Source organism: Fusarium poae, chromosome 1 (genome assembly GCF_019609905.1).
Source record: "Fusarium poae strain DAOMC 252244 chromosome 1, whole genome shotgun sequence".
Taxonomy (NCBI): Eukaryota; Fungi; Ascomycota; class Sordariomycetes; order Hypocreales; family Nectriaceae; genus Fusarium; species Fusarium poae.
The window spans coordinates 7,521,899-7,549,087 of record NC_058399.1 but is presented as its reverse complement, the minus strand read 5'-3'; the positions used below and the strand labels follow the sequence as shown (position 1 = coordinate 7,549,087).

The 27,189-nt window shown below is 33.4% G+C and overlaps 7 protein-coding genes across 7 annotated transcripts; 1 reads left to right on the top strand and 6 right to left on the bottom strand.

Annotated features, from left to right (window-relative positions):
* Positions 1-391: 391 nt before the first annotated feature.
* Positions 392-1,387, bottom strand: FPOAC1_002460 (uncharacterized protein; the record flags this gene model as incomplete). The annotated part of the gene is made up of 4 exons (XM_044847039.1): positions 392-549; positions 617-888; positions 948-1,191; positions 1,261-1,387. 4 exons carry the CDS (start codon positions 1,385-1,387, stop codon positions 392-394), a joined length of 801 nt encoding a protein of 266 aa, XP_044712955.1.
* An 11,700-nt stretch (positions 1,388-13,087) lies between these two features.
* On the bottom strand, positions 13,088-13,956 carry FPOAC1_002459 (uncharacterized protein; the record flags this gene model as incomplete). The annotated part of the gene is made up of 3 exons (XM_044847038.1): positions 13,088-13,355; positions 13,417-13,634; positions 13,687-13,956. 3 exons carry the CDS (start codon positions 13,954-13,956, stop codon positions 13,088-13,090), a joined length of 756 nt encoding a protein of 251 aa, XP_044712954.1.
* Positions 13,957-15,531: 1,575 nt separating this feature from the next.
* FPOAC1_002458 (uncharacterized protein) lies at positions 15,532-17,417 on the bottom strand (the record flags this gene model as incomplete). The annotated part of the gene is made up of 3 exons (XM_044847037.1): positions 15,532-16,920; positions 16,972-17,199; positions 17,259-17,417. The coding sequence occupies 3 exons, from the start codon at positions 17,415-17,417 to the stop codon at positions 15,532-15,534; spliced, it is 1,776 nt and encodes a 591-aa protein (XP_044712953.1).
* Positions 17,418-19,652: 2,235 nt separating this feature from the next.
* FPOAC1_002457 (uncharacterized protein) lies at positions 19,653-21,360 on the top strand (the record flags this gene model as incomplete). Its single annotated transcript, XM_044847036.1, has 4 exons — positions 19,653-19,905; positions 19,954-20,663; positions 20,717-21,141; positions 21,195-21,360. 4 exons carry the CDS (start codon positions 19,653-19,655, stop codon positions 21,358-21,360), a joined length of 1,554 nt encoding a protein of 517 aa, XP_044712952.1.
* Positions 21,361-21,427: 67 nt separating this feature from the next.
* On the bottom strand, positions 21,428-22,774 carry FPOAC1_002456 (uncharacterized protein; the record flags this gene model as incomplete). The annotated part of the gene is made up of 3 exons (XM_044847035.1): positions 21,428-21,598; positions 21,651-22,611; positions 22,665-22,774. The coding sequence occupies 3 exons, from the start codon at positions 22,772-22,774 to the stop codon at positions 21,428-21,430; spliced, it is 1,242 nt and encodes a 413-aa protein (XP_044712951.1).
* Positions 22,775-23,333: 559 nt separating this feature from the next.
* On the bottom strand, positions 23,334-24,888 carry FPOAC1_002455 (uncharacterized protein; the record flags this gene model as incomplete). Its single annotated transcript, XM_044847034.1, has 3 exons — positions 23,334-24,433; positions 24,485-24,792; positions 24,848-24,888. The coding sequence occupies 3 exons, from the start codon at positions 24,886-24,888 to the stop codon at positions 23,334-23,336; spliced, it is 1,449 nt and encodes a 482-aa protein (XP_044712950.1).
* A 493-nt stretch (positions 24,889-25,381) lies between these two features.
* Positions 25,382-26,966, bottom strand: FPOAC1_002454 (uncharacterized protein; the record flags this gene model as incomplete). The annotated part of the gene is made up of 4 exons (XM_044847033.1): positions 25,382-25,597; positions 25,653-26,474; positions 26,525-26,611; positions 26,670-26,966. 4 exons carry the CDS (start codon positions 26,964-26,966, stop codon positions 25,382-25,384), a joined length of 1,422 nt encoding a protein of 473 aa, XP_044712949.1.
* Positions 26,967-27,189: the final 223 nt, after the last annotated feature.

Below are 27,189 nucleotides of genomic sequence, written 5' to 3'. Positions count from 1 at the left end.
TTCTAAGTAGCATAAGCTGGCCGACCAATCTCGCGTCTTATGCTTCTGGCGGCTAGCTTTTCTTGGTACCCTCAGGCTATAATACCTTCAGCCCGGCATGACAAATTGGATCCAGCGTATAATGGATAACAGCGGAATGAGAGAGTTGGTAGTCAAGAAAATGTGATCTTGAATAGAGACTGCCACTTGAAGGGTCATGGAATCATTAAAGGGACTAGCGAAGCCTGGTAGAGCAGAAATTGATTCATCTCTCTTACACTATCTACATAATACCTAATGAGAACCAGAGGATAACTACTGTATATACGTGAACCATGCTGTCCGCAAACCCTTTTCAGTGGAGTCCGGCCCCGTTACTTGACTAACTTGTACTCGTTGTGATGTATCTGCTTTACTGTACAAGCGGGCGACCATAAGCATCACTCGTGACATCGCGACGGGAAACTCCAGCAGCCTCCATCAACTTTCTAGTGAAAGCAATACGCTCAATGCCACGCATGGTAGTGGTGCGTCGCTTCCATCCAATCTCGGTGGGTAGACGTTCGTTCTCTGTAGTAGAAGTCTTTGTTAGCCTTGATTGAAGAGATCAGAAGTCATAAAACGAAAGGTAACATACTGAACCAGTACTCGATGAACTTCTTCTCTACCGTGCCGGTTTTTCCATCAGCCATGATCTCGAAGAAAGAAGCCATCTCGCCCCAACTAAAGCCGTCGGCCAATGCAGACAAGGAGTGCTGAGGATTGGTCTTTTTGGAAGTTGCAAGACGACCCATTCGCGCCTTTGCAACTTGTTCGACTGTGATGATGTCGTCGGGAAAGTATGTGAGGGTCTCAGCCCAAACAGTTTCGTTGAATGGGTTCGGGTCAGCAAAAAAGGCATCGGAGCGACTACATGGCATGTGTTAGAACTAATACACGAAGAACAAGATGATATAGCGATGTCATACCTGATAGAAATGTCGTGCTCGAGGATATCGTGACGACCAAGGTCGGCCAGGTCAAACGTGCGGGTCCTGGGATAGTCGGGGCTCGTCCTGATAGCCTGAGTGAAAAGAAGGAGAGCATCGCTTTTCTCGATGTTGAAACCAGCGAGCATTCCATCGGCAAGCTTTTTCAAATCGATGTTCTTCCCGTCATGAGGAAGGTAGCCATGGTTGGCCAATGTGTTGAGGCCGGGGCAGGGACCACGAGCTTCATCCAGAAGTTAGATATAGGGAATAAAGAAATAATTTATACCAGAAAGGCGTTTTAAAAACTTACAGTCGTTTGCACCCGGAGCACGCCACTCTTGTGGAGTCCACTCTGTACCAGCCGAGGGCAGAAACTGTGGGAGAGCGAAGGCGGGTGTAATGGCGCCAGAGGCAGCAATCAAGGTAGAGAACTTCATGTTGAACGTTGTAGGAAGAAAAGAAGGACTGAGATCGAACCTGTCGATACTGAGACTATAATTGAAAAAGAATGAAAGAATGGCTGCTGTCTAGATTGTTCAGTATTAAGGTAGGCCGTTACCCAGGCTTTATATCTTCAAAGACTCGCCAAAAAGAATCCCTATTAATAAGACCCTGTCCGACTCCGTATGATCTACGCAAAACATTCCCACTAACTTGGAGACAAAAGGGAATAGATCAAGTCAAAACATCAAACCTCGGTCAGTGACGAAATTATCCGTCCGTGATCAATTGGTTATGGCACGCTTGCGATTGGCCGCCGAATGCATTGTGATAAGTCACTTTTGTTTCTTGATCCTTATATTAATTGTTCGCGAGGATTTCCAAATGAGGCAAGGGCTCGGACTTGTTTCTTTGACGGTCACTCCACACCATCTTCCTAATAGCCAAGGCATTTGTTTCAGATCGCGTTTTCTCCGACTCCCAAGACATTTAGCATTATATGCATGCTTAAAACATCCGAGGTTCAAAGGAAGCAGCCGAAGCTTGAGCCCGTTTCAACTTAATTAGAACTGACAAAAGATCTGCAGGAATTGCGATGTTTCATCAATCGGATGGAATGACAATTTAAAAAGACGCGATTGATCAAGTTTTCGAAGTAGAGACATGGATTTACTACAATGACCCAATGTGAATCATCTAATTGATAATTCATCACTTCGAGATCCCAGTACAGAGTCACACAACTGTCCGACTCGCCTACAACCACTAAGAACCCTGTTCTTACATCTTCGGATCATCAAAGTGCACTATTTTCCCTACTGGATACCAAGGGAGTTGGCCTTTAGTTGTTAGGATGAAATAAACAGCCTATTAAGCCTGGTGTGACAGTGCAGTTATTATTCAGTCTTCTTTTGTTTAGTGATTTTTAAGGTATAAGTCTTAAAGTATATATTTAAAATTAATTTATAAAAAAATATAATTTTTAAATTTAAATATTAATATAAATCTTATTTAAAAATATATATTATAATTTATAAAATTAAAATTATAATAATTATAATAAAAACTTTTATTTTTTTAAAAAATTAATTATTAAATATTTTCTTATTAATATTAATATTAATAAAACTATATAATTATAATTAATTATATAGCTATTAAGCTAGTCTTTAAAAGTTAATATAACTTAAGAGAGGAATAACTTTCTTAATAAACTTAATATAAGAATAATAAAAAAGAATAATAAAAAGAGTAATAAGGCTATAAGGCTATATAATTTAATAAGATTTAATAAAAACTTAATATTAAAATAAATATATAAAAAAAATCTAAAATAATATAATTATTTTTCTTTATTTTTATTTAATATAATAACTATAATAAAAAATAATTAAATAATTAAATAAGATATCTTACTTATAATATATAATATTAAAATATATAACTTATAGTAAATAAAGCTATAAGCTTAGAAATTTAATAATAATATAATAGTATTAATAGTAATAAAAGTAGTAATACTATAAGGCTTAATATAAGTCTAAACCTTATATAAGAATATAAGCTTTAAATAGATAGTAAAAAATTCTCTCTTTTTTATAATATAATAATAAAAATAAGAAAATTATTAATATTAATATTTAAAGCTAATATAATATATAAGTTATTTTAATTAATTACTTATATAATAATAGCTAATTATTAATAGTTTATATAAATATATTTTACTAGGTAAGCTTTAACTTTATAGATAATAGCCTTAAGGCCTTAGCCTATAGAAATAGTAATTAATATAATAATAAGGAAAAATTAATTATTATATTAGCTAATAATAAAGAATAAACTAAAGATCTATATTAATTAATCTTTAATTAGAAAAAGCTTAAAAATATTAAAGTTAATAGTATATATAGTAATAAGCTTAATATTATATTAGCTTAATTTAATTACTAAGTTTTAATTTTTTTATACCTTATTAAATTAGACTATATTAATTAAGTTCTATAGAAAGAAAAGTAACTTAATACTCTATATTAAAAGCTAAATTAAGAGATTAAATTATTAATATAAGAAAAGGTATTTCTAGAGGTAATATAATTAAGTAATTATATACTCTAGATTATAGATTTAAAGATAATTATTTATATTATAAAGATATTTAGACTATTTAATAATTTATAATAAATAATTAGCTATTTATCTAGTTATAATAATTAAGATAATAAGGTTAATTAGAATTATTAGAATTTTAAAATATTAGTTTTTTATATAATTATTCTAAGTTTAATAAGAAGTTTTAAGCTTAATTAAGAGCTTTTTCTAAGGATTAATAAATATTATATAAATATATTATATAATAACTATTTAAGTAAATATAAATAATATGCCTTATAATAAGCAGAGTCTTAATAAGTAGTTTTAACTATAGATAATATATAGTATATTAAGCTAATTTAATTATAATTAAAATATTATTATATTATACTATTATATTATATAATTACCTAGATTAATAAGGCTAAAATTACTATTTAATCCTTAAGGCCTTAAGTTAAGCTAATTAATTAATCTTTAATAAGTTATATAATTTAATAACTTTATTAAAATATATCTTAATAAATTAAAATTAGCTAATTAAAGTAAAAAATAAAGTAATATTAATAATATTTAATTATAGACTTTTATATTTCTTTTTATCTCTTTAAATCTCTATATATAATATATATAGGATTATAAAGAAAGAAAATCTATTTAATAAGTATTATTATAATTTAAAAGGTAATTCTAAAGAGATTATATTCTTTAATAAATTATACTATTTAATATAATTAATAAAGATAAAGCTTTTTATTATAATAATTATAATATTTTAATATACTTAATAATAATAGCTTTCTTATAAATTTAATTATAAAGGCTTAATTTATAAAGAAACTTTATTAAGGTTAAAGTTATAATAAAGAAATTTATATATATATAAAAGAGTTTAATATAAAGTTTAAAAAAACTAAGTAAAAGCTTATTATAATAAGGTTTAAACCTATAATCTTTAAGGGGTTCTTAGCTATATATTAAGACCTACTCTAGGGGGATTTATTTAAAAATCTTATAGTCCCTTAGGGAAAAGGATAAGCTTTAGTTTTATATTAATATAGGTTTTATCTTTAAGAATTTACTTAACTATCTCTAAGTCTTATTATAATTTTAAAGCTTTTCTTAAGTAATTACCTAGATTAAAAATAGCTTAAACTTATAATTAATTTATTTATAAGAACCCTTTAAATAACTCTATAGTCTAGGAAATTATACTTAAGAATCTATATAATAAACTTAGTCTTATATATAAAAGTATACTTTATTTAATTAAAATTAATTTATTAGCTTTTAATTTCTTTATAAAGGAATAAAATAATATACTCTTAATAATTTAAGCTATATAGCTATAAGTAATTTAGCTAGAAGAACTTATAATATTATAAAAAAAGAAATAAAAACTCTTTATATTAATTAAAAAAGAAAAACCTTATAAAAAGGCCTTAAGATCTTATTAAAACTCTAAGGCTTTTATTTTTAATAATAAAAAAGAAGTCTATATTTAAAATATTATTTAATTAACTCTTTTTATTACTTTCTAGAAAAAGAATATATAATTAAATAACTTAGCTTAAGCCTTTATAAGTATAAAAAAGTATTATTAAAAAGATTATAAAAAGATCCTTATTACCCTAGATAATATAAATATAGAAAAAAGAATAAAATAAAATTAATATTTTAATAAATTCCTTAAAAGTCTCTATAAAAATACTAAGGAAAATTAAAAAGCTTTTAAAGAATAATTACTCTTTTTAATTAAGGACTTTATTAATTATAAACCTTTATTAATAAAATAGCTAAAGTATATAAAGTAATAAAAAAATTAATTTCTTTAAGACTTTTATTAATATTTAAACTTTATTAAAAAGAATTTCTTATAGCCTTTTAAAAGGTAATAAGTATTATTATTTTATATTAAACTATTTCTATCCCTTTAAGAGTATATTTCTTTATATTTCCTTAAGATTTTAAATACTTATAAAGTAATAATTATATTAACTATATACTTTTAAAACTTTATAAAAAGTAAAAATAAAAAATAATTAAAAAAATTAATATTTAATTAATTTAATAAAAGCTAAAAAAGATATTAAAACTAAAGTAATTAGAAATCTTATTAATTATAAAATAACTCTAAGAATTATATTTAAAGCCCTTAAGTATTTAAATTAATAAAGTATTAATACCCTATAGAATAAAAAAACCTTATTAACTTAAAGATAAAAAAGTAATTTATTTACTATAATTATAATAATAAAGAGTATTTTACTTTTTAATACCTTAAAAAGGATAATTATTCTATTTAAAACTATTAAAAAAAAAAGAAATAATTAGTAAAATAACTTATTTATTAACTATATTCTTAAAACTTTAAATTAAAAAAGCCTTTATTACTTTATATTTAATTTATAATTAAAAGACCTTTAATATAAAAGTAATTTTAAATTTAAGTATAAAGGCTAATTTAATTAATAAATAATTTACTATTTTATAAAAGCTTAAACTTATTAAAGTTAATAAGCCTTCTTTTTATATTATTAATAATATATTACTATAAATAAAATATATCTAGCTTATATTAATTATATTAAAAGACTATAATAAGAAGATTAAAAGGATTACTTATATTTATATTAAGGTTAAAAGAGATTTAAATCTTACTAAAGAACCCTTTTTATTAAAAGAGAATACTTTAAAAGATCTTAATATTATTATAAATTACTCTTTAAGTAAATAGTAATTTAAATATAAATAGTAAAAAGTAAAACTCTTTAAGCTATAATAATTTAAAAAAGAATATTAAAATAAAATAAAAGTCTTTATTATTATTAATATTAAAAAAGTAATAATTATTCTTTATAATAAGGAAAATAAGCCTTAAATTAGCCTTAAAATACTAAAGAAGCTTTAAGACTTTATTAATATCTTTTTATTAAAAAAGGTAACTATAATATTAAATTATAAACTTACTAATTATAATATTAAACTTATTTTAAGAAAATTATTTCTATATAAACTTATTTACTTATTATCTTAGGCAGAATTAAATAAATTATATTAATATCTTAATAATAATCTAGCTATAAGATATATTTATTGCTTATAAAGCCTTATTAAGGCCTTAATCTTATTTATACTTAAGAAAAATAATATCTTATATCTTTATATAAACTATAAAGGGCTTAATAGGGTATTAATAAAGAATTAATATTTTTTACTTTTAATAATAAAAATCTTTAATAAGATTTAAAAAGTAAAATACTTTTTTAAGATTAATATTAAAAATACTTATTATAAAATTAGAATTATAAAAAAAATAAATAGAAAATAGTATTTTATATTTATTATAATTATTTTAAGTATATAATTATACTATTTAAGCTAATTAATACTTTAGCTATATTTTAATACTATATATATTAAGCTTTCTTAGGCTTAATTAATACTATTTATATTATATATTTAAATAATATACTTATTTTCTTAAAGACTTAAGAAGAATATATTAAGTATATTTAATTTATATTTAAAAGAATAAAAAAAATAAAGCTTTATATTAAACTTAATAAATATAATTTCTATTAATTTAAAGTAAAATACCTAGGGTTTATACTATTTATTAAAGGTATTTTAATAAATCTTTTATAAGTAAAAATTATTTATAATTAAAAAAAACTAAAGACTTTTTATAAAATATAAATATTCTTAAGATTTTATAATTTCTATTAATATTTTATTTATAAATACTTAAATATTATTAGTCTTTTTATAGCCTTAATAAAAAAAAGTAAAAATAGTAAAAAACTAAGAAATATAACTCTTAATAAAAAAGAGAAAAAAGTATTTTAATCTCTAGTTAATATATTCTAAAAAGCCTTTTTATTATATTATTTTAACCTTAAGAAAAAGATTTATATAAAAATAAATACTTTAAGTTTTATAATAGCTAGAATTTTATTTTAATTTAATAAAAATAATAATTAATACCTTATTATATTCTAATTATATAAATTTAAGGCTATAGAATTTAATTATAATACTTTAAATTATAAGCTATTTATTATTATAAAATCTTTTAAATATTAATAATATTACTTTAAAAAGGCTTTATATTAAATAAAGGTCTTAAGTAATTATTATAATTTATAAAAGTTTATAAAGAACTTATAGCTAAATAGAAAGTAAGCTAAATAATATTTATACTTTACTCTATATAACTTTATTATTAAATATTATATAGGAAAAATAAACTTTATTAATAGACCTTTAAGAAAGCTTAAATATAAAGAAGAATAACCCTAGAACTAAGAATTAATCTTTATACTATAAATTAAAATAATAAAGATCTAGATAATTACTTAGTCTAAGAGTTAATAATAAAAAATACCTATAAATCTATTAATACTTAAGAAAATATTAATTCCTTTAAGAAAAAGTATAAAAAAACTATTAAACTTAAAATACTAAAATAAATAGACTAAAGCTATTATACCTTAAATACTTATATTTAATAGTTAATTACTTTTTATTAATAAATCTATTTATTAACTAATAGTATTAAAATCCTTATTAAATATTATTATCTCTTTATAGAAAATAAATTAAAAGACTTATAAATATAAGATTATTATATTATAGAAAAATTACTTTTAAAAACTAATTAAATAGACTATAAATATAAATAGACTCTTAAAGTATAAAAATTAAATATTTATACTTAAGAATATAGCCTTATATAATAAGCTTTTAGCTATTTATTATAATAACCCTTTAGTAAATTACTTTAAAATAAATTAAACTCTTTATTTATTATAATAAAAGCTATATTAAATAAATATAAAGGAGAATATCTATAAATATATTAAAATATATAGAATATACTAAAGAGTAATTACCCTTAGATATAGGCTTTATAGCTATTTTAAATTATTTTTAATACTTTCTTAATTTATATTATAGCTATTAATAGACTTTATTATTAGATTATTTTTTATTATATATAAAGATAAATATATTAATATTATCTTTATAATTATAAATTAATTCTTAAAATATTATTTCTTTTTCTCTATATTATTAAAGATTAATACCTTAAAGCTAATAACTCTATTTTATAAAGAAATTAAGCTATACTATAGCCTATTAAATAGTATTATCTTTAATTAAAAAGCTATATTTATAAATACCTTTTAATTAAACCTTTATTATAAATTATATATACTATAAAGACTATTAATAGTATTTTATTTTTAAATTAATAAATAAATAAAATATATAAATTAAATACTTAAATATTATTTTTAATACTTTATAGCTAAAGATTAAATAAATTAAATAGCCTTATTATATATAGCTAAGTTTACTTATAATAATATAAAAAGTATTATAATAAGAATATCTTTATTTTTTATACTTTTTAAATATAATATTAATTTCTATATTTATTAAAAAGACTTAATTATAAAAAAGGAAATATTAAAAGTAAATCTTAGACTAAATAAGCTTTAAAATTTATAGGAAAAAATAAAGATTTAATAATAAAATATTATTAAGGCCTAAAATAAATATTATAATAGAAAATATATAGAGATATTACTTAAAAAGGGATAATTAATTAAGCTATTTATTAAGAATATTAAATTTAAAAGAAAGAAAAAGAAATTAATACTTTATTTTATTAAATTATTTTAAATCCTTAAGAAAGTAAGAAAATAAGTATATTAATTTATATTATTTAAAAAATATAATAAGATCTATAATATATTCTATATTAATTTTCTTAAACCTTAATAAAAATAAGCTAAAGATAAAAGAAATATACTCTTAATATTAAACCTAGAAGAAAATAAAAATAAATAAGAAGTTAAAAGTATATTTATATAAAAGAAGATTAAAGAAATTATTTATTTTTTAATTAAATAAAAAGACTAATTATATAAATATAATTAATAAGTAAATAAAAGTAATATAATATATACTTTAAAGATTATTAAGAGCTTTTAAAAATATTATAAGAAAAAGTAAAATAAAATAAATATAAACTTTAAGAAAAAATAAAAAATTATTTATAAATAACTTTATAATTTAAATAAAGTATATTAAAGAGTACTTTAAAAGTAAATAGTATTAATATTAAAATATATAAAAAGCTTAAAAAGCTAAAAATATAAAATAAAAATTACTAAATTAAATTTAATTATTAAAAATAATAGCTTAAATAACCTTTTAAATACTATAAAAAGTATTAAAAACCTAGATAAGAATTTCCTCTAGGGTTTAAATAACCTAATTATTATTATTAATTTAAGTATCTTTATTTAAAATAATAGTTAAACTATTTAAATAGTCTTTAAAGGCTATTAACTAGATAAAATATATAAGGTTAAATAGCTTTAAATAGGGAAAATTATATTAATTTTAAATAGTAGCTTTATATTATAGTAAATTATTAATAAAATAAACTTAAAGACCTCTAGAGAGAGTATACTTATAAGATTAATAAGGTAAGATCTATTTTAAATAGTAAGAAATTAATAATAGTCTAAAATATATATATAATAATTAATATAATTAATATATTTATTATAAATAAAACCTAATTAGTATTCCTAGGTATAAATAAGGAAATAAGTATTAAAGGCCTTTTAAAGATTTAAGGTAATTTTTATTAATTTCTAGTAAATATTAATAAAAAGTAAATACTAAATTAAATTAAAATCTAGATTTATATTATTTATTATAATATAAAAATAATAAATATATTTATTTAAAAGGAAAAAGTTAATAATATTTCTAATTAAAAGAAAATATATACTATTTTTATTAAATTAATCCTTAAGCTATATAAAAAACTATATTAAGTTATTTATAGTTTATATATATATTCTTTATTAATATAATAATTATAATATAAAAATATAAAAGAGAAGAATTTATATAGAAATAAAGGAATTTTAATAGGTTTTTAATTATAAAGTTTCTTTATAGCTTTAATTAAAGTATTTTTTATAGAATAAAAATAATATATATAAAAAATATTATTTAAAGTAAAGATAATAATATATTAAAACTATATATTAATAGTATATTTATAAGTAGTAGTATTTTTTTTATATTATAAAGGTATTATAAAAGTATTAAGAGAATATAAAAGAGAAAATAAAGAATATTTAAAAAAGACTAATAAGTTATTATAAGTATAAAAGAAAGGCTAAAGAGTTAAATATAATAAGAAAATAAAAAAGCCTAAAGAAAAAGGCCTTTTAAAGGAAATTTATTATAATTAAAAAGGGTATATACTTTTATTTATTTACTTCTATAAGATTCTATTATAATTAAACTTACTATTAAATTAAAAGAATATATTTAATAGCTAGTTAATATTACTAATTAATTAATAAAGTAATTTAAATATTTTTCTTAATTATTAAGGTTATTAACTATAAAAGGAAATATAATTATAATAAGATTTAAACCTATAACCTTTAAAGGGTTCTTAGCTATATATTAAGATTTACTTTAGGGGGATTTATTTAAAAATCTTATAATCCCTTAGGGAAAAGGATAAGCTTTAGTCTTATATTAATATAAGTCTTACTTTTAAGAATCTACTTAGCTATCTTTAAGTCTTATTATACTTATATTATAATTAAATTAATAAAGTTATATAATTTACTTTCTCTTTATTAACTTAAATATAATATAACTATAGTAATTTAAATAATAAACTATATAATTATATAATTATTATATAAAATAATAATTAAATTATTATTTTTATTATTTTTAATTATAATATTTTTAATTATATAATAAATTATTAAATTAATAAATTAAAATTTAAATCTTTATTATATAAAAAGAAAAAAGACTTTAAAGGCTTTTTTTTTTAATATATAATTATAAGATTATTTTTATTCTTTTTAATTTAATTAAAGATTATTTATAATACTTTATTTATTTATATAAATTAAAGAATTATATATAGTTTCTCTTAAGATAAAGTTTTTAATATAAATATAATTAATAAAGTAATTACTTAAACTTTATAATATTAATAATAAATAAAAAAAGCTTTTATTAAACTATATAAATAGTATTAATTTCTTTCTTTTTTAATTTTAATTAATTATTTAAAATATTTATAAAGTTAATTAATTTTAATCCCTTATAATACCTTATTAATTACTTTTATAAGTCTTATATAATATAATACTAGCTATCTTTAAATTAAAACTTATTAATTATAATTACTTTTTTAATCTTAATATTAAAACTATTAAAATATTTATTAAATTTTATAAAAATATAGTAATATTAAAAGAGTTATATATAAAAGCTATTAATCTTTATATAATTAAGAAAATAAATAGCCTTATTAAGATTAAATTAATAGCTAAAGACTATAAGCTTTATTTTTTATATATAAAGAGTTAAAAGCTAGAAATAATACTAAAGAGTTTATATAGGCTTAAGAAAAAGCTTATTAAAAAGCTAGCTATAGGTATATTATATATATAAAAAGAATTCCTAGATAAAATTAATATATATAATAATAAGTATTTATATATTAATTAATTTAAATAATTAAAAAGGTAAGTAGTAATTATAATTAAGGCCTTTAAATTATAAAGGTAGTAAATAGAGTTTATAATAATTAAATAGGTAATAAAAAAGTTAAATTTATAAAATTAAAGTTAATATTAATAAAGCTTAAAGCTAAAGGCTTAATATAAATTATTTAACTATATAACCTTTTAACTTTACTTTATAAGATTTTATTAATATATTATTAACTAGTTTATTAACTAGGATTCTATTAATTATATTTATATTAAAAAATCTTATTTTAAGAAAAACTATATATAATTCTTTAATTTATATAGATAAATAAAGTATTATAAATAACCTTTAATAAAACTAAAAAGAGTAAAAGTAATTTTATAATTATATATTAAAAAAAAATATTATTAACTAGTTTATTAACTAGGATAACTCTTATAGACTTAAAAGGTAATAAGGGCTATATAAAATAAGTATTATATAAAGAAGATTATATTTAAATAGCTTAAAAGAGAAAAGATATAAGAGAATAAATATAAAAGAAAAAGAAAAAAATTAAAAAGGCTTTTTATAATATTTAAAAGAAATATATTATTAATATATTAAAAAATAAAATATTTTAAATAAAATTACTTTTTAATCTTTAAAATAATCTTTAATAAGAAAAATAAATTATTAATAATTTATAAAGTATTTAATAAAAATAATATTATTTTATAAAAAGTTTATTAAATTAGAATTTATTATATTAAGAATCTTATAAAATTAAAAAATTAAAATAAATTCTAAAGAAAAAAAGAAAAAGCTTATAATTAATACTATAGCTTTTAATATAATAAAATTTAATATAATAATTATCCAGTCTTTAAAAGTTAATATATTAAGTCTAGTGTAATTAGTATTACTGAATCATACTAATCCCTATTATTATTTCAGTAGCTAATGTTTATGATACAATGATATATTCTCAAGAATAAACGAACTACTGAGATCTAAATAATATACTCTTGAAAACCATAAACAGGTACACCACCCAGTGCTTAGCCAATCTTGGAGATCAGGAACTCAGGGGCAGGACCCGCAGCATCGCCGAAGTACATGAAGTGAGGGGCGGTGATCAGCAGAGTTCCGGTGCAGACGCCATCTCCCGTGTTGCAGTAGATAGCAGTGCGGTCCTGTGGGTAGTTGGGGATAGCCTTCTTGTTTTGGGCGTTCTTAGTGTAACCAAAGAGAACGCAGCCCTTAACCTGATCCATAACCTCTGGCTCAAGCTTCGAGATAGCAGCGGCAGCCAAGGCAGTTCCTTGACTAGAAAATGATTGTGGTCAGCAAGGAAACAACTTTTGACTTAGAATTATTCTTATCTCACCTGTATCCACCAGTAACAACGGGAGTGTCAGGGCACTTCTCATGGGCCATGTTGTAAAGGCGGACGGCTTCGTTGATAGCAGCTGGGGTAGAGCCGTCACGCATAAGGTTGCCTTGCACATCAGCCTTGTATGGGCCACCAACACCTTGGACCCAGACTTGACCCTTTCCATACTTGGCCTCGAGCTTTCTCGCCACGGCAGGACCTGTGGATGCACCCTGTGCGGTTGTTAGTGAGAATGATCGCAATTGCGCAAAAGGAATTACTTACCATGTTACCGGGCTCACCAGTGGCTCGAGAAAAGATGAAGATGGCCTTGGGACAGTTACCAGCAGTGCCTTGCTCGAGGTCATTGCGCGTGGATGAGCCACCCAGCCCTCCACCGAGTCCTCCACCGCTAAGACCTCCGCCAAGGCCGCTACCGAGATCACCACCGAGGCCACTGCCCAGACCGCTACCAAGCTGGCGGACTTCAACATCCCCAGCAGGGAGAGCGCTGGCCATACCGGCCACGAGGGAAAGAGCTGAAAAGAACTTCATTTTGAAAGAGTGAAAGATGGTAATTTGGGAAAATAAGCTACACTGAGCAGTGAAAGATATGAGAAGCAGAGAGAAAGAGAGGAATTGTCTGTAATAGGACCGGCCTGTAGAGTGTTGAAAGAATGTATGAACGATGTGCAAACTGGCTTGGGATGAGGAACAAGAAGAATCTCAGTCCCCACGGGGATAAATAAGATTCTTATAGTCAGCTTCGCAAATAACTTCCTGATGGACAATGTCTTTTAGCTTTTCCTACAAAATTGCAAAGGAGCCTCGTGGGACTCTGCTGTTTCTTGGCTCTCGCGATTTTTGCTAAGCAAAGCCGTTTCATGCCCACCCACGTGCTGAACAAACCGGGGGCAATAAACTAAAACGCCGTAACCGTAAATGCATACTGCAGATCCTCAGTCTCGGTTTCCTCCGATTTTTAGTCTATCTTTGTTTTTAGCGCCGGACAAGCTGAAACGAGGTCATAGCAACAAAAAAAGCAACACACGTGGGCAAAGACGTTTTATTGTGCTAACGTGTATTTCTATTCGTGTTTAATACTTAGCATTACTCAGGATGAAACAAGATCCTTGCGAGAAGACCGTTGAGATAAACAGGAAAGTTATGATAACCGTACCGAGTATGTTCTAGAAGGAATCATTCTCGGTCTACAGAGTACAGGGTAATGTTACATTCGATACTTAGCTGTGATCAACGTCGATCCGGGCTATTGTTACTCTGTACCTTACTTAGCTTTGGTAGCGAGATGAGAGCTGGGTTTTCTTTTTTCTGGTGGGTCTTGAACCCTTCATATCTCGGCTGACGGACATCAGTAAAAACAAATAACGCAGCATTTAGCAAGTTGAGTAGCTAATGGGAAAGCCCAAACTTGCGATTTCGTGACGAATACTTCAAATAGAGTAGTCTGACGTATAACAGGCAAGTGTTTCGATAACCTTGTTCTTGTTCCTACGTCAAACACTGAAACTATTAAACTCCACCACTTGCGATGAAGACCGTGTGCTTTGACTGGTGCCTCGCGTGTTTATCCATTAGTAGTTAGACTCCAAAGACCAGAACTTTTGTCTAGATGAATCAATTTCTGACATCTCCACTGCCGTCGATCATAGCGGTTGTTGGCTGTTGGTACGACAAGTTTCTACATAGTACTTGCATAATGTCCGTGCCAGAAGTTGTTCCTCGGCATTCGAGAACATGATTCAGGTTGTTTCTCACGACGTGTGTCCTATTGTCTGGTTGCCCGCATAATAGCGCCAGCCCCACAATGATGCTATGACAAAACATCCGACTCGTCCGTTGATGCGATCTTGGACTCATTGTACGACGTTTAATCACAGTGTGGAAGATGGATCAGTACATTGAAAAGGTCCATGACCAGTTTCATGAACTTGTGCGGAAGTCACATGAAAAGGGAGAGCATCACTGACGAGGAAGACCCTGCTATCAGACAGACAACCGTTACAAGATCTACTAAACTGGAAACCTAAGAAATACGACTGGCATTGGATCTCTGTGACTATCATAGTGGTACTTACAAGCGAGAAAAAACAAAAAAGTCATAAAGAACTAATCAATGTCCTTTCCAGCCATCTCCACCTCATTCTTCTTTCCGAGAACCTCCTTCTCTTGATGGACGGCAACATGATTGTTGAGCAAATGGCTCGGATCGCGAATAAAGGCGGCTGCCACCATACCTACTACACCCAGCGGAATGGTAGATAAAAATACAGTTCTAAAAGCTGTTGCGTAGGTGTTTTTGAAGGCAGCAGCCGTTGCCTGGAGTACTGGCTCCGTTACCCCTGGCACTTTGGCCATGGCGAAAGGCACACCGACAGCATTCTGGATGACCGCAGGAATAAGAGATGGCAAGTCTTTGGCAGAGTACCCCGCTCCGAGAGCAGCGCCAGCAATGTTGTTAGCAAGTTTGCGATTGACGATAGAGGTCACAATCGTGCTGAACATGGCGTTGCCCAATGATCCACCAGCACTGCGGAACGTTCCCATCAGTCCGGCTGACACACCAAGTTCCTCTTGCGGGACCAGCAAGCCAGATGAGACGTAGGACAAAACTGTAAGCCAAGTGAAACAGGCTTGGCCGAACATGGGTAAGAGCATCCATCCGTTCTTGTTGTGAGGGATCACAGAAGCGTATGATGCAGTAAAGACCGTCTGAAGGAGAAGGGCGAAGAGAAATTGATACCGGATGTGCTTGATCTTGTGAACCAACGTGGGCATGATCCAACCTCCAATGATACCCGAGACATTAGCGGGAATTGAGATGTAGCCTATTTCAGCAAGATCGTTGGTAAACATGAACAAAGTGCCCTGGTTGCCAAGTGTGACCATTGCTTGCCAGATCATTCCGCAAACAAAAAGGATCACGAGATAGACAGTGAATTCCCTGTACATACGGAACAGCTTGCGGGGAAAGAGAGGCTTCTTCGGGATAGTAAAGTCGTAGATAAAAGCGGCGATAAAGATGCAAGCACCTATCGAGATGGTCGTTGCCACAAGTACCGTGGACCTGTGAGCGGCGCCAAGGAACGTAACACCAATGAGGAATATGGTGAGACCGGTTGCAAAGAGCAGTAGTCCGATATAGTCAAGCTCTTTCACTTGTTGCCAGCGTGTCTTCTCGAAGTCGTGCTGCGGACGGGACGGAGGGAAGTAGCAGATAAAGGTGCCGATCAGACATACAGCAGCGTACATTATGGTGATGTAGTAGCACCATCTCCATGTTGCCTTGAGATACAGTTGTGTTGCAATCAAGCCACTCAGCGATCCCCATGGAATACAGATGCAGAACTCGGTCCATCCAATACCGATTCCTCTGTACTTATTCGGGAGAAGCTCGCTTATACCAGGATAAGATACCATGATAACGCCGGCACCAAATCCCACGAGGGTGGTGCCGGTGACAATTCGCAGTGTTGTTTCAGCAAATGCACAAACGATCTGAGTTCCAGTGTTAGATCACTCCCATTCTTAGCATATATAGTGACTTACCGCACCAACCAGGATGATAGTCTGGCCGCTTAAAAGAACCCATCGGCGACCAAAAACGTCGCTCAGGCCTCCCGCTACCGAGAACGAAACAGCTGCACCTATGGACCAACCACCAGGAATCCAAGCGATATTCTCTGTGTCTCCGAGAGCCATGCCAATCTGTTGGATGATTTGAGTCGGCATAAGAAACGCTGTCGCAATAGCGGGGATGTAAGTCAGGCCCATGAACTAAAGAGAAACTTCAAGTCAGCCCTAGCCAGATAGCTTTTATATCCATAGTAACATACGAAGACCGCCAGGATAGTGGACCAGGCAACCTTGGGGCTTTCCTCGAATTCGGAGTTTTCGACATGATGGGCAGCTGGAGATTGATCCTCTGACTGGCCGAGACTTGGTTGCTTTGTGTCGCTGGCGGGTAGCGCAGACACCTCTGGATGAGACGCCATGCTGTTGGATACGAGTCTTTGTTCAAGATGACTGTATAAGAAAGAGGCCGTGAAGCACAAATATGGTAAGAATGGTCGGCTTGATCACAGTCAGCAATATGTTGGGAAACGCGCAGCCCAAGATGTTATATACACAGAGGTCTTGCTATCAACCCTTACCCCAGGAAATTGAAATGCGGAGAGTCTTGAGACTAGTCACTACAAACCTGGAGAAGTTCAAGCCTTTACCCCGCGATCTCGTTTATCTTGACCTCGGTCAGCATGTATTCAGCAAGTGGGAAATGGAAGTGGGAAAGGGGTTGAAGGTTTATCATTAGTGCCGGTTTGCCGTGTCTGGGTTTAGAATGATGTTAGACCAGATCGGGTTATTCTTTGCGCCGCTATCGAAGAGTCGAGATGCAGATCACCACGCGAGGCGTCGGCGGCAAAGGCCCACAAGGGTATGGCATGCGCTTCTAGTAACCAAGAATTAAATAGAATCTACAGATAAGACTTGATAAGACTCGGTGTTGACGCCACTATTGGTTAAGAGAGTCGGGTTTCCAAATACCGAGATGCTTGGTTGAAACGGAATAAGCAAGTTGACATGAAGCTTAAATTGGTCTCTTCTTCGGTTGTTTTTCGCGGTAGTTGTCATAACTAAGCGTGTAACCAAACCAAAGATATCACAGAGTAATCACCTATTTCCAATACCTGTGAAATGAAATATTTATTAGTGTTTTAATGATAAATGGCGTACGATTCATCATAACACATTGACTCCAGTCTCAGAACCAGTAATGAACACCGCAGCAAAGACGCTCTTGGTATGGAGAAAGAACACAAGAGTAGGTGGCACGCCTACAATGTCCAGCGCTACGTATGTAAAGTTGAGATTCCATGATCTAGACTATCCAAAGTAATGACCCTTGCAGAACTTTGGTCTAACATGGCTCTTGTACATAGTAGCAGTTTGATCCTCGGTTATCTGTCGTAGCTATTATCTACCCCCTGATTGTTTCGCTAGTCGAACCAATCACTCAGTCTAGCCTGAGGCAGTACATGATACTGGGATGTTTGAGCTTATGGATGGCATATCTCCTGCTACGGGTGGATTGCAGTTGAAGTTTTGAGATGGATGGATAAAAGAGTCAGACTGATCGTTCTGGTTCGAGCTGGATTTATAGACTCGGAAAGCTATAAGAAGTGGGATATATGGCTGATGTACTCTGCGCCATGGCAGTATCGTGAAAACAGTGGCACTCTCTGAGTCGTTTACTTCGGTTTTCTTATGGTTGTGTTGTCGCCATGGTTGACTTCGCCAACTAGTTCTCGTGTCCTGTTCCAGAATACGTGGACGGATGACTATCTTCAATTCAACCAAAACAAATATTGCATTTTGTGTAAAGTGTCAAATAACTTCATCTCAAGTACGTGTCGGCACTTTCTATTGCCAGAATTAACTTTCGATATGAACCAATGCTTTAAAATATGTGAATATCTCGGTTGGGCTATAAATAGACCTTTGTGATGAAACACTTTTTGGCGCGCCACCCTGTAGCGACTCACAGACAGGATAGTAAAGAATGAAGTGGTAGAAATGAATTCGATGATAAAAAAATAGTCTGGGGACTGACTAGTTAAATGTGGTATCAAATAGCCATATATTTTTCGGTTTCTTGCATATAGGTAGTGTTGGGTTTTCCACGAACTCTATTTGCATCGTGTCACTCATCATCACCTGCATGGACAAATTTGATGCGACGAGAGCCAAGCGAATACAAATGTCGTCTAAGTTTCTGGAATCAGAATCATTGGGTCATCTCCGTAATATTACCGGTTTGATTCTCAAACTCTCCATTCTAAATCCCTTGTTTCTTGTTCGTCGAGGCGAGACACTGCCCCCGGTTGAAGCGGAGGCCATAAGCACTAATCACGGTGTCAAGCCCAGTTCAGATCTGAGCTTTCTCAACGGCCATCCCAAATCCATGGTCTTGGTGAGAGAAATCTTCGTGGGCGGGGAATAAAAGGATCCCAACTCCACAAGTTCGCAGGGGTCATCGGGATGTATCCCTCAAAGCGTCAACTTAGAGCCGATCCTATGATAAAAACGTTACATAGTACGCCATATCAACGCTTTGTAGGGCATAACATTGGATCGGCCAAACAAATTGCCCATTGTCTCGGTGTTATAAACTGACCTGGTCGCTTTGAATCATCCGTTCCATTGCTTTCCCCCAAAAATTATTGTTCATCATGGATTTCAAGTCAACTTGGGAGACGGTTGACGTCAAGAGCATTGCCTCTTTCAAGAGCGCATTTACTCTTATCGGAGTCTGGTTCCTCTACCGTGTACTTATCGCTCTATACAATATCTCACCTTTTCATCCCCTGTCTCGTTTCCCTGGACCTAAAATCGCCGCTGTCAGCTATCTCTATGAGGCCTACTACGACTGGTGGCGAGTAGGACGATATGGAAAAGTTATTCGTGATATGCACGAGCGCTACGGTAAGTGAAATGATGTCAAGTATACGCAGTCACTTCTGATATGTTCAGGCCCAATCGTCAGAATCAACCCCGATGAACTTCACTGTTCTGACCCATACTTTACTGACGAAATTTACGCGGGCCCTGGCCGTGTTCGCGACAAATGGCAGCATCAACTCAACACTGGAGGCGCTGGTCCAGTCTCAGTAACAGGTTTCTCAACAGTTAGCCATGAAGTCCACCGAATGCGAAAGGGAGCTTTGTCCAAGTACTTTTCCCGATCACAAATGCTCAAACTCGAGGGTGAAGTCCAAGACTTTGCGCAGATGACAGTGGACAAGATGCTAAGATATGCTGGCGGCGACCCTTTTGATGTCAAGGAAGCTTTTAACTGTTTTACCGCCGATATTATCTCACAATATGCATTTGGCGAATCTATGGGCTTCATCGCTCAAGAAGGGTGGGAACCTAATCTGGCTACTTGGGTCAAGTCTTTCTTCCAGAGCGCATACATGATGAGGCATAACGTTTTGGCGAGAAAGATGGCTCAAGTTCTTCCCTTTCTGTCCGATTACCTTGGCGAGGATATCAAGGCTGTCATGCGACAAATGAACGTGGTTATCCCAGGATATATCAAGGCTGCATTAAAGAACCCTGACGGTGGGCGGGTGTTTGCTCAAGTTGTCGAGTCAAAGACGCTGCCAGAGTCTGAAAAGTCTCTGTACAGATTATCCGGTGAAGGGTTTAACTTTCTGCTTGCTGGTACTGAAACCACGGCTGTTAGTCCAACATTCCTCTTGTGTCGACGATGTATCGCTAATGACATATCCAGGCCACTCTTACTGTCATCACTTACTTCCTACTTGACAAGCCAGAGATTTACAAACGTCTCATGGCTGATCTAGATGGAATCGATCCGGAGAACCTCAAATGGACAGATCTCGAACAACGCCCATACCTCTGGGCTGTTATCCACGAAGCTCTACGCGTTATGCCCGGTGTATCTCATCGATCTGCCCGAATCGCCCGGGAAGAGGACCTTGTTTACCAGAGCAAAGATGGCAACACCAGTTGGGTCATTCCCAGAGGTACACCCATTGGAATGACCTCTATGATCAACCACTGGGACAAGGAGCTCTTCCCTGATCCCGATGAATTTCTGCCGGAGCGGTGGTTGGACAATGGAAAGCCTAATTACAAGCTGCAGAAGTTCCTGATTTCGTTCGGGAAGGGAAGCCGTGCCTGTATTGGCGAGAAGTGAGTTTTCCCCTGCTATTACACTGCTGAAACTATATTAATAATCCAAAAAGTCTCGCTTATTGTGAAGTGTACATCATGGCGGCTCTTATGGCTTTCCGGGTCATTCCCAGAGCTCGCCTTTACGAGACAACCATTGAGGATCTCACCTATGATCATGATCTGATTGTGCTTCAAACCAAGAAGGGATCTATTTCTGTCCGTATTGCCATTTCATAAATATAAGAGCACTTTAATCTATCTATCTATCTAGACGGAAAATACAATAATGCCCCATGATGTCTCATCAAATATCACATTCCGGGTCGCTATCAGAGTCTTCTGAGGGCTCAGGCTCAACGTGTTCCTCCATTCTATGATCGCTGTTATGCATCAGTTTTCGATTCGGAAAACACTTGAAGCACAGGAAGAACCGCTCTGAACAATCTATGCAGTTGTAAAGGGGCCTTGGCGTTAGCTGTAAAGACAGTCCGTTAGCAACCATTTTGAAATTCAACTTCGTTACTTACGGTATAGCAACTGCTGCAACTATTAAAATTGTGGTGATCTCCAGGTGATGTTTTGTGGAATTCTGGATCCCAGATCTGTTTGCTTCCGTCTTCAAGTATCCTTTCGCTCTGGCCTTTCGGCGGTGCTAAGAATGCCAGTCCTTTCAGCTCACCAGCTGTAAAGTTGGCCAACTTGAGAGCAGACCATTTGCCATCGTAGCTCACGGGCCAGACATCTGCTCCGTAATCTCGAACAAGGATCTGAATTTTGAGCGCTTCTGACCGACTGTTTTTGCAAGCCCACATCAACGGTGTCCACCCGTCGTTATCTCTAACATTGATATCATATCCTTGAGGAAGAAAGTCGATAAAAATCCCAATAAAATCCCAACAACAGAGGCTCGCCGCAAAATGTAGAGGTGTTCGACCATAATTATCAGGAGATAATAGATCAACCCCCGCTTTAATGAGAGATCCAAGGCATCTGTTGGATGCTGAAGGTACTGCATAGTGCACTGCTCGTAGGCCTTGATCATCAGCAACATTAACATTTGCGCCATGTTGTATGAGATAATGAACCAACTTCTTGTCTGCGATCCCGGCGGCTGCGATGATAGGATACATGCCAGTCTGGCTTCTCATATTGACATCTGCGCCCCCATCCTCAACGAGATAGCGGCATATCGCATCACGATAGTTGGGAGGCCATAGTGTACGTATCACCATACATAACAACGACTCTTTGTCCGGTTCAGGCCCAGGTGCGTTGGCATCTGCTCCCGCCTTAATGAGAAGTTTGAGCAATGGAAATATCTGATGTATTCCTTCATAGGATAATGCGACTGCAAGGTGAGGAAGACTGCCGAATGTTGAACCATAAATGTCTGCTCGAGCGCCTCCCTCGATCAGAGCCTTGGCTTCTTCTACTTTTCCTCGTTTTACAGCGGCTGCCAATGGTGTCAAACCTGAAACATCGCGACGCCTTGGGTCGCTAGTCAATAATTTGAGAAAAATGAGCATGAATATTCAACGTACTCTTCGGGCTCAGGATGGCCTGACCACCATTGGAAATTTGCTGGGTGGTGATCTAATATGAGGTCTTTGTATGTTGCCAAGTCAGGAGGATCCTCAAAGACGAGCTTCATTTCGAGCTGATGGATATGGGGAGGTATGTCTGGCTGGTAGATATACTCCCTCCCTGGGGAGTTAGGGGTATCAGACTCTGACATAGAGACGTGATGTATGTTTGTGTCACGCTCCTGTTGAAGTTCTTGATATATCGGTATGGCAAGATGCCGGAGAATGGAGGTATGTAGAGATATGAACTGTCTTTTCTTAACTTGGCCCTTTCTAGTTGGGCAGATATTACGTGAGATATTGGTATAGTCCCGCTTTCGGCAGATTTTATTCCCGGTCATGGCCCATTCTTTCTCGTTTTCACTATGTTGACAGAGTTTCTAACACATCTGAATCAGTAAACTTACAACACTAAAAGCCGTTCAATCTAGTTGAAGCATCGATGTCATTTTGAGGTCACGTTTGAGAAATGAACATGAAATAACTAAAAGCTTAGCGGTAATAACTAAATATACACAGGTAGCTTGGACCAAATTCTACGAGATGGTTACGAATATGTGACTTAATAGGGATATTAACAAATCAGGTCAATACAAAATACGTCTCATGGATTTCCCACTCCAAATCTTAGTACACGCCAGGCAGGATTCTCCATCGGACCTTGTTCTTGTACTCGTCCCAATCCTTGCCATACTTCTCCGAGCAAGCATAATCATCTCGCCTCTCACGGTGAATAAGCAGAAATCCAAACCAAGCAGAATACAAATACGTAAACAGCATTCCCCAAGGCGCAGCGTCACCACCAGGTGCAACCAAACGCCCATCAAGCATCTTTGCAACTTCGGCTCCAGCCACAGCCGTACCAGCAGGAAGGATCACGTAACCAGCAGCTTTGGTGGGCAAGCAGAAGGGAAGAGACTGAATCCAGTCACCCAAGTAGTTGATGTGACGAGCCATTCCCCACCAGCCGCCAGTCAAAAGCTTTGTTCCGCGCTTGGTTTGGATGTAAGTCATGTTGGCAAATGCTGGGTTGTTAGGATCTTTGCGGAAGAGGACTTTCTGGTTGTTGGAGGAACGGAAGATGTAAAGACCGGCGCAGAAGACAGTACCAACTGCTGCAACACCGATGGGGCCCAGGTGAACAGGGTAAACGGAGAGGTAGCGGCATTGGGTTGAGTACAGGAAAGGAACCCAGACAATATCACCCCATGTAAGCATGAAGCCCAGTCCGTCCGAAGTGATATCCATCATGCTCAATAGACCAGCCTCGGAGTATTGCCCTTCAAGAACGTAGTAAGCTTGAATCAATGTAATGACCACGATACTGTCCGAGACAAAGCCATAAGTTCTGTATTGTTTCGCAATGAACGAACAGTTGAGTAAGATCCATCCAGTAAGACCAGGTCTCATTTCCAACCACACCTTGATATCAATCTCGCCAAAGAATGGAAGAGTCACGCGAGGGTTGAGCTCACGGCCGATGAAGTAGTCGTAGATGACGCGTCCGGTGCGGCCTCCGACAGCGACCTCACGGAGCTCAGGGTTCCCGGGCTTGATAGAAAAGCTGCGGAGATAAGTCCAGATAGAGATGATGTAGGTGAGGACTGTGCTTGTTGTGAGAAGTTGGATATAGTGGTCGGTAATCCATGTCCAGACGGGAAAGTCGGCGCCATAGAGGTAGGTTCCGATAGCGCAACCCGTCAATTGGAGAACGGTAGCAGAGAAAGCTGCAAATATGTAAGCCTATAGTCCAAGCCTGGAAATGACGAATTTCTTACAGTTAAAGCGATACTCAAGAGGCTTTCCAGATTCGCGCAGTTTTGTACCAAGAACAATCTGGGCGGGCAAAATGCGATAAAGTACGAGACTCAAGAAGTAATAAGCAAATAGCCAACCCGTGACTTCCCAGGACATGAATCCAGCGAGACCCTCTTGAGGCCAGGGAATCTGAGACTTGAGCTTGGCCCAGCTCAGAGTCTTGGGATCAAGCAGAGCAGGCGCGGGACAGCCCGAAACATCATTGCAGCCCAAGTAAAGAACTTGCATAAGAATTGGAAGACCAAAGACTATACCAGTGGCGCCGAGACTGAGTATGTTAGTGTATAAGGCGAGATAAAATGCGATGGATTGGAGGGACTCACGGGCCACCGAATTCATAGCGGGGAGTGTCTGGAGCCTTCATGGTGACGGTAAAGACTGTATGTTTGGGGGGATGATGAATGACTGTCGGACAGAATGCTGAGTCAAATCTTGAGTCAGTGCAAGCCCGTATATTTAACAAACTTGAGTCTCGTCAGAACGATTATCGACTCATTCTTAGAACGACGGAACAGTTTGGTCCGGCCCACAGTTGAAAGACAAAGAAATGGAACAGAAGAAGTTGAAACTGTTTGTTTTCTTTTGATCTAACTATCAATAGTTACTCAAGCGAGTACCCGCGCCCCTTGCCCCCTTTAGCGTTCTACGAAAAGGATACAGTATGCGAATCAAGACAATCATGATTGGATGACAGTCTCAGATGTGGGGAGTCTCATTTCCAATGTATACGAATACGACGGACCCGAGGAATCCGTTTGGTGAGATCAATGTAGAGCTGCTTATCAATAATACGATGAACGTCATGCAAGACATTTTGATATACATACATATTTGCTACGTCCAAATTTGATACATACTTATTTCTTGCCCAGAATCTCATTAACCTCGTCCAAGTGAGATGAAAAGTTGTCAACCAAATCATCCCACATCTTGGGCTCGTGCTCATGCTTCTTGTCACTGTTCCATGCCCAATCAGTGATTGTAAATTGTCTGCAACTCTCAAACATGAAAGCCACAGCGCCCTTGGAGATCTGCATCTCTGGCGGGGGTTGCGCCGAAGCAGCCTTGAATTCCTTGATCGCTGTCAATACTTCATGTTCAATCAAACAGGGAAAACGCGACACTTACCTCGTATGCGACACCATGAGGAACCCAACCACATTCAAACGAAACACCTCCAGGCTGGAAACCATCTGACCGTCCAGCATACTCTCCGTAAATAAGACCCATCAGCTCCGAAGCTGCGTTGCGATGATAATACGGGGGACGGTACGTATGAGACGCGACATCCCATCGGGGCGAGAAGATGAGAAAGTCGGCCAAGGGAGCATTCTCGTCTCTTCCTCGGGCAGTGAGAACACAAAAGATGGATGGATCAATGTGGTCCACCGAGATTGACCCAACGTTGACAAACTTGGTCAAGTCATATTTGTAAGGCACATAATTACCGTGCCAAGCAATCACGTCGAATGGACAATGGTTCTGAGTACTCTTGAAGAACTTACCACCAAGCTTATACACAACCTCCCATGGATCATCACGGGTAACATTGTAGCTTGCCTTGGGATACATAAAGTCCCTTGCGTTCGCAAGACCGTTTGATCCCAAGGGTCCAAGTTCGGGTAGTTCGTAGTGAGCGCCCCATACTTCGAGGATATATCCTCTCGTCGGCCCTTCCACGTTGACTTTGAAGCGTTGGCCGCGTTGAATGACACAAATCTCACCAGGCTGGACGTAGAGTTTGCCAAATTCTGTCTGGATGTCGAGGGCACCCTGCTGGGCGATGATCAAAAAGTCGCCGTCTGAGTTGACGAAAGCGCGCTTTTCCATGCTCTTTGTGGCGGAAAAGATGTGTGTTGCAAGACCTTCTCGAAGGGTAGGATCACCCGAGCCAGCGATGGTACGGAGACCAGAGACAAAGTCCGTTCCTTCGCTGATATCAAAGGGAAGCTTGGAAGGTTAGGATGATGTCTAATACAGACAAGGTCTCTTTGACTTACCCATGCTAGTTGTGTAGGAGAGATTCTGACCTGAGGGTTCAGAGGCAGGAAACAACTTTCTGTGCCGTCGATCTTGGGCATATCCGTCTAAACTCCGAATATCAGTATACGAAACATCCCCACAAAGTTAGTGGGATAAACTTACAAAACCCTGGTGAGCTACAGCAGGTCTTGAGCGGTAAAGCCATGAGTTTCTGTTGGCCTGTCTCGAAGCTCCAAAAGAATCTGACATCTGTTCCGCATAAAGTCCAAACCTCACAACTCGTGGGTTGTTTTGGCCCCGAGGGATTGTACCTGGAACAGCTTCCGACTCATGATGGTTGTTGAAACCGCTAAGATATTCGTAGGGATCATTATCTCGAGTAGCAAAAGATGGAATTGAACCATCCTTTTGGGTCTCTGCCCAGTGGAAGATGTTTTGATAATCAGTCTTTTGCGCCATTGTCATGGAAATCAGTGATTAAGATGGAGAAAGTGAGAAGACAAAAAAACAGGAAAGAATCACCAAAATTCAGTCTCCTCATATACTGATACAAGTCTTCATGCCAAGTTTTCCCCGCTCGAAGGTTGTGTCGTCGGCAATTGATGGGGCATGTTAGCGGTTAGTTATGAGTGGTTGACGAGGGGAGGGACCCACGATCGACGATGATGTTTGGCGTGTTTTT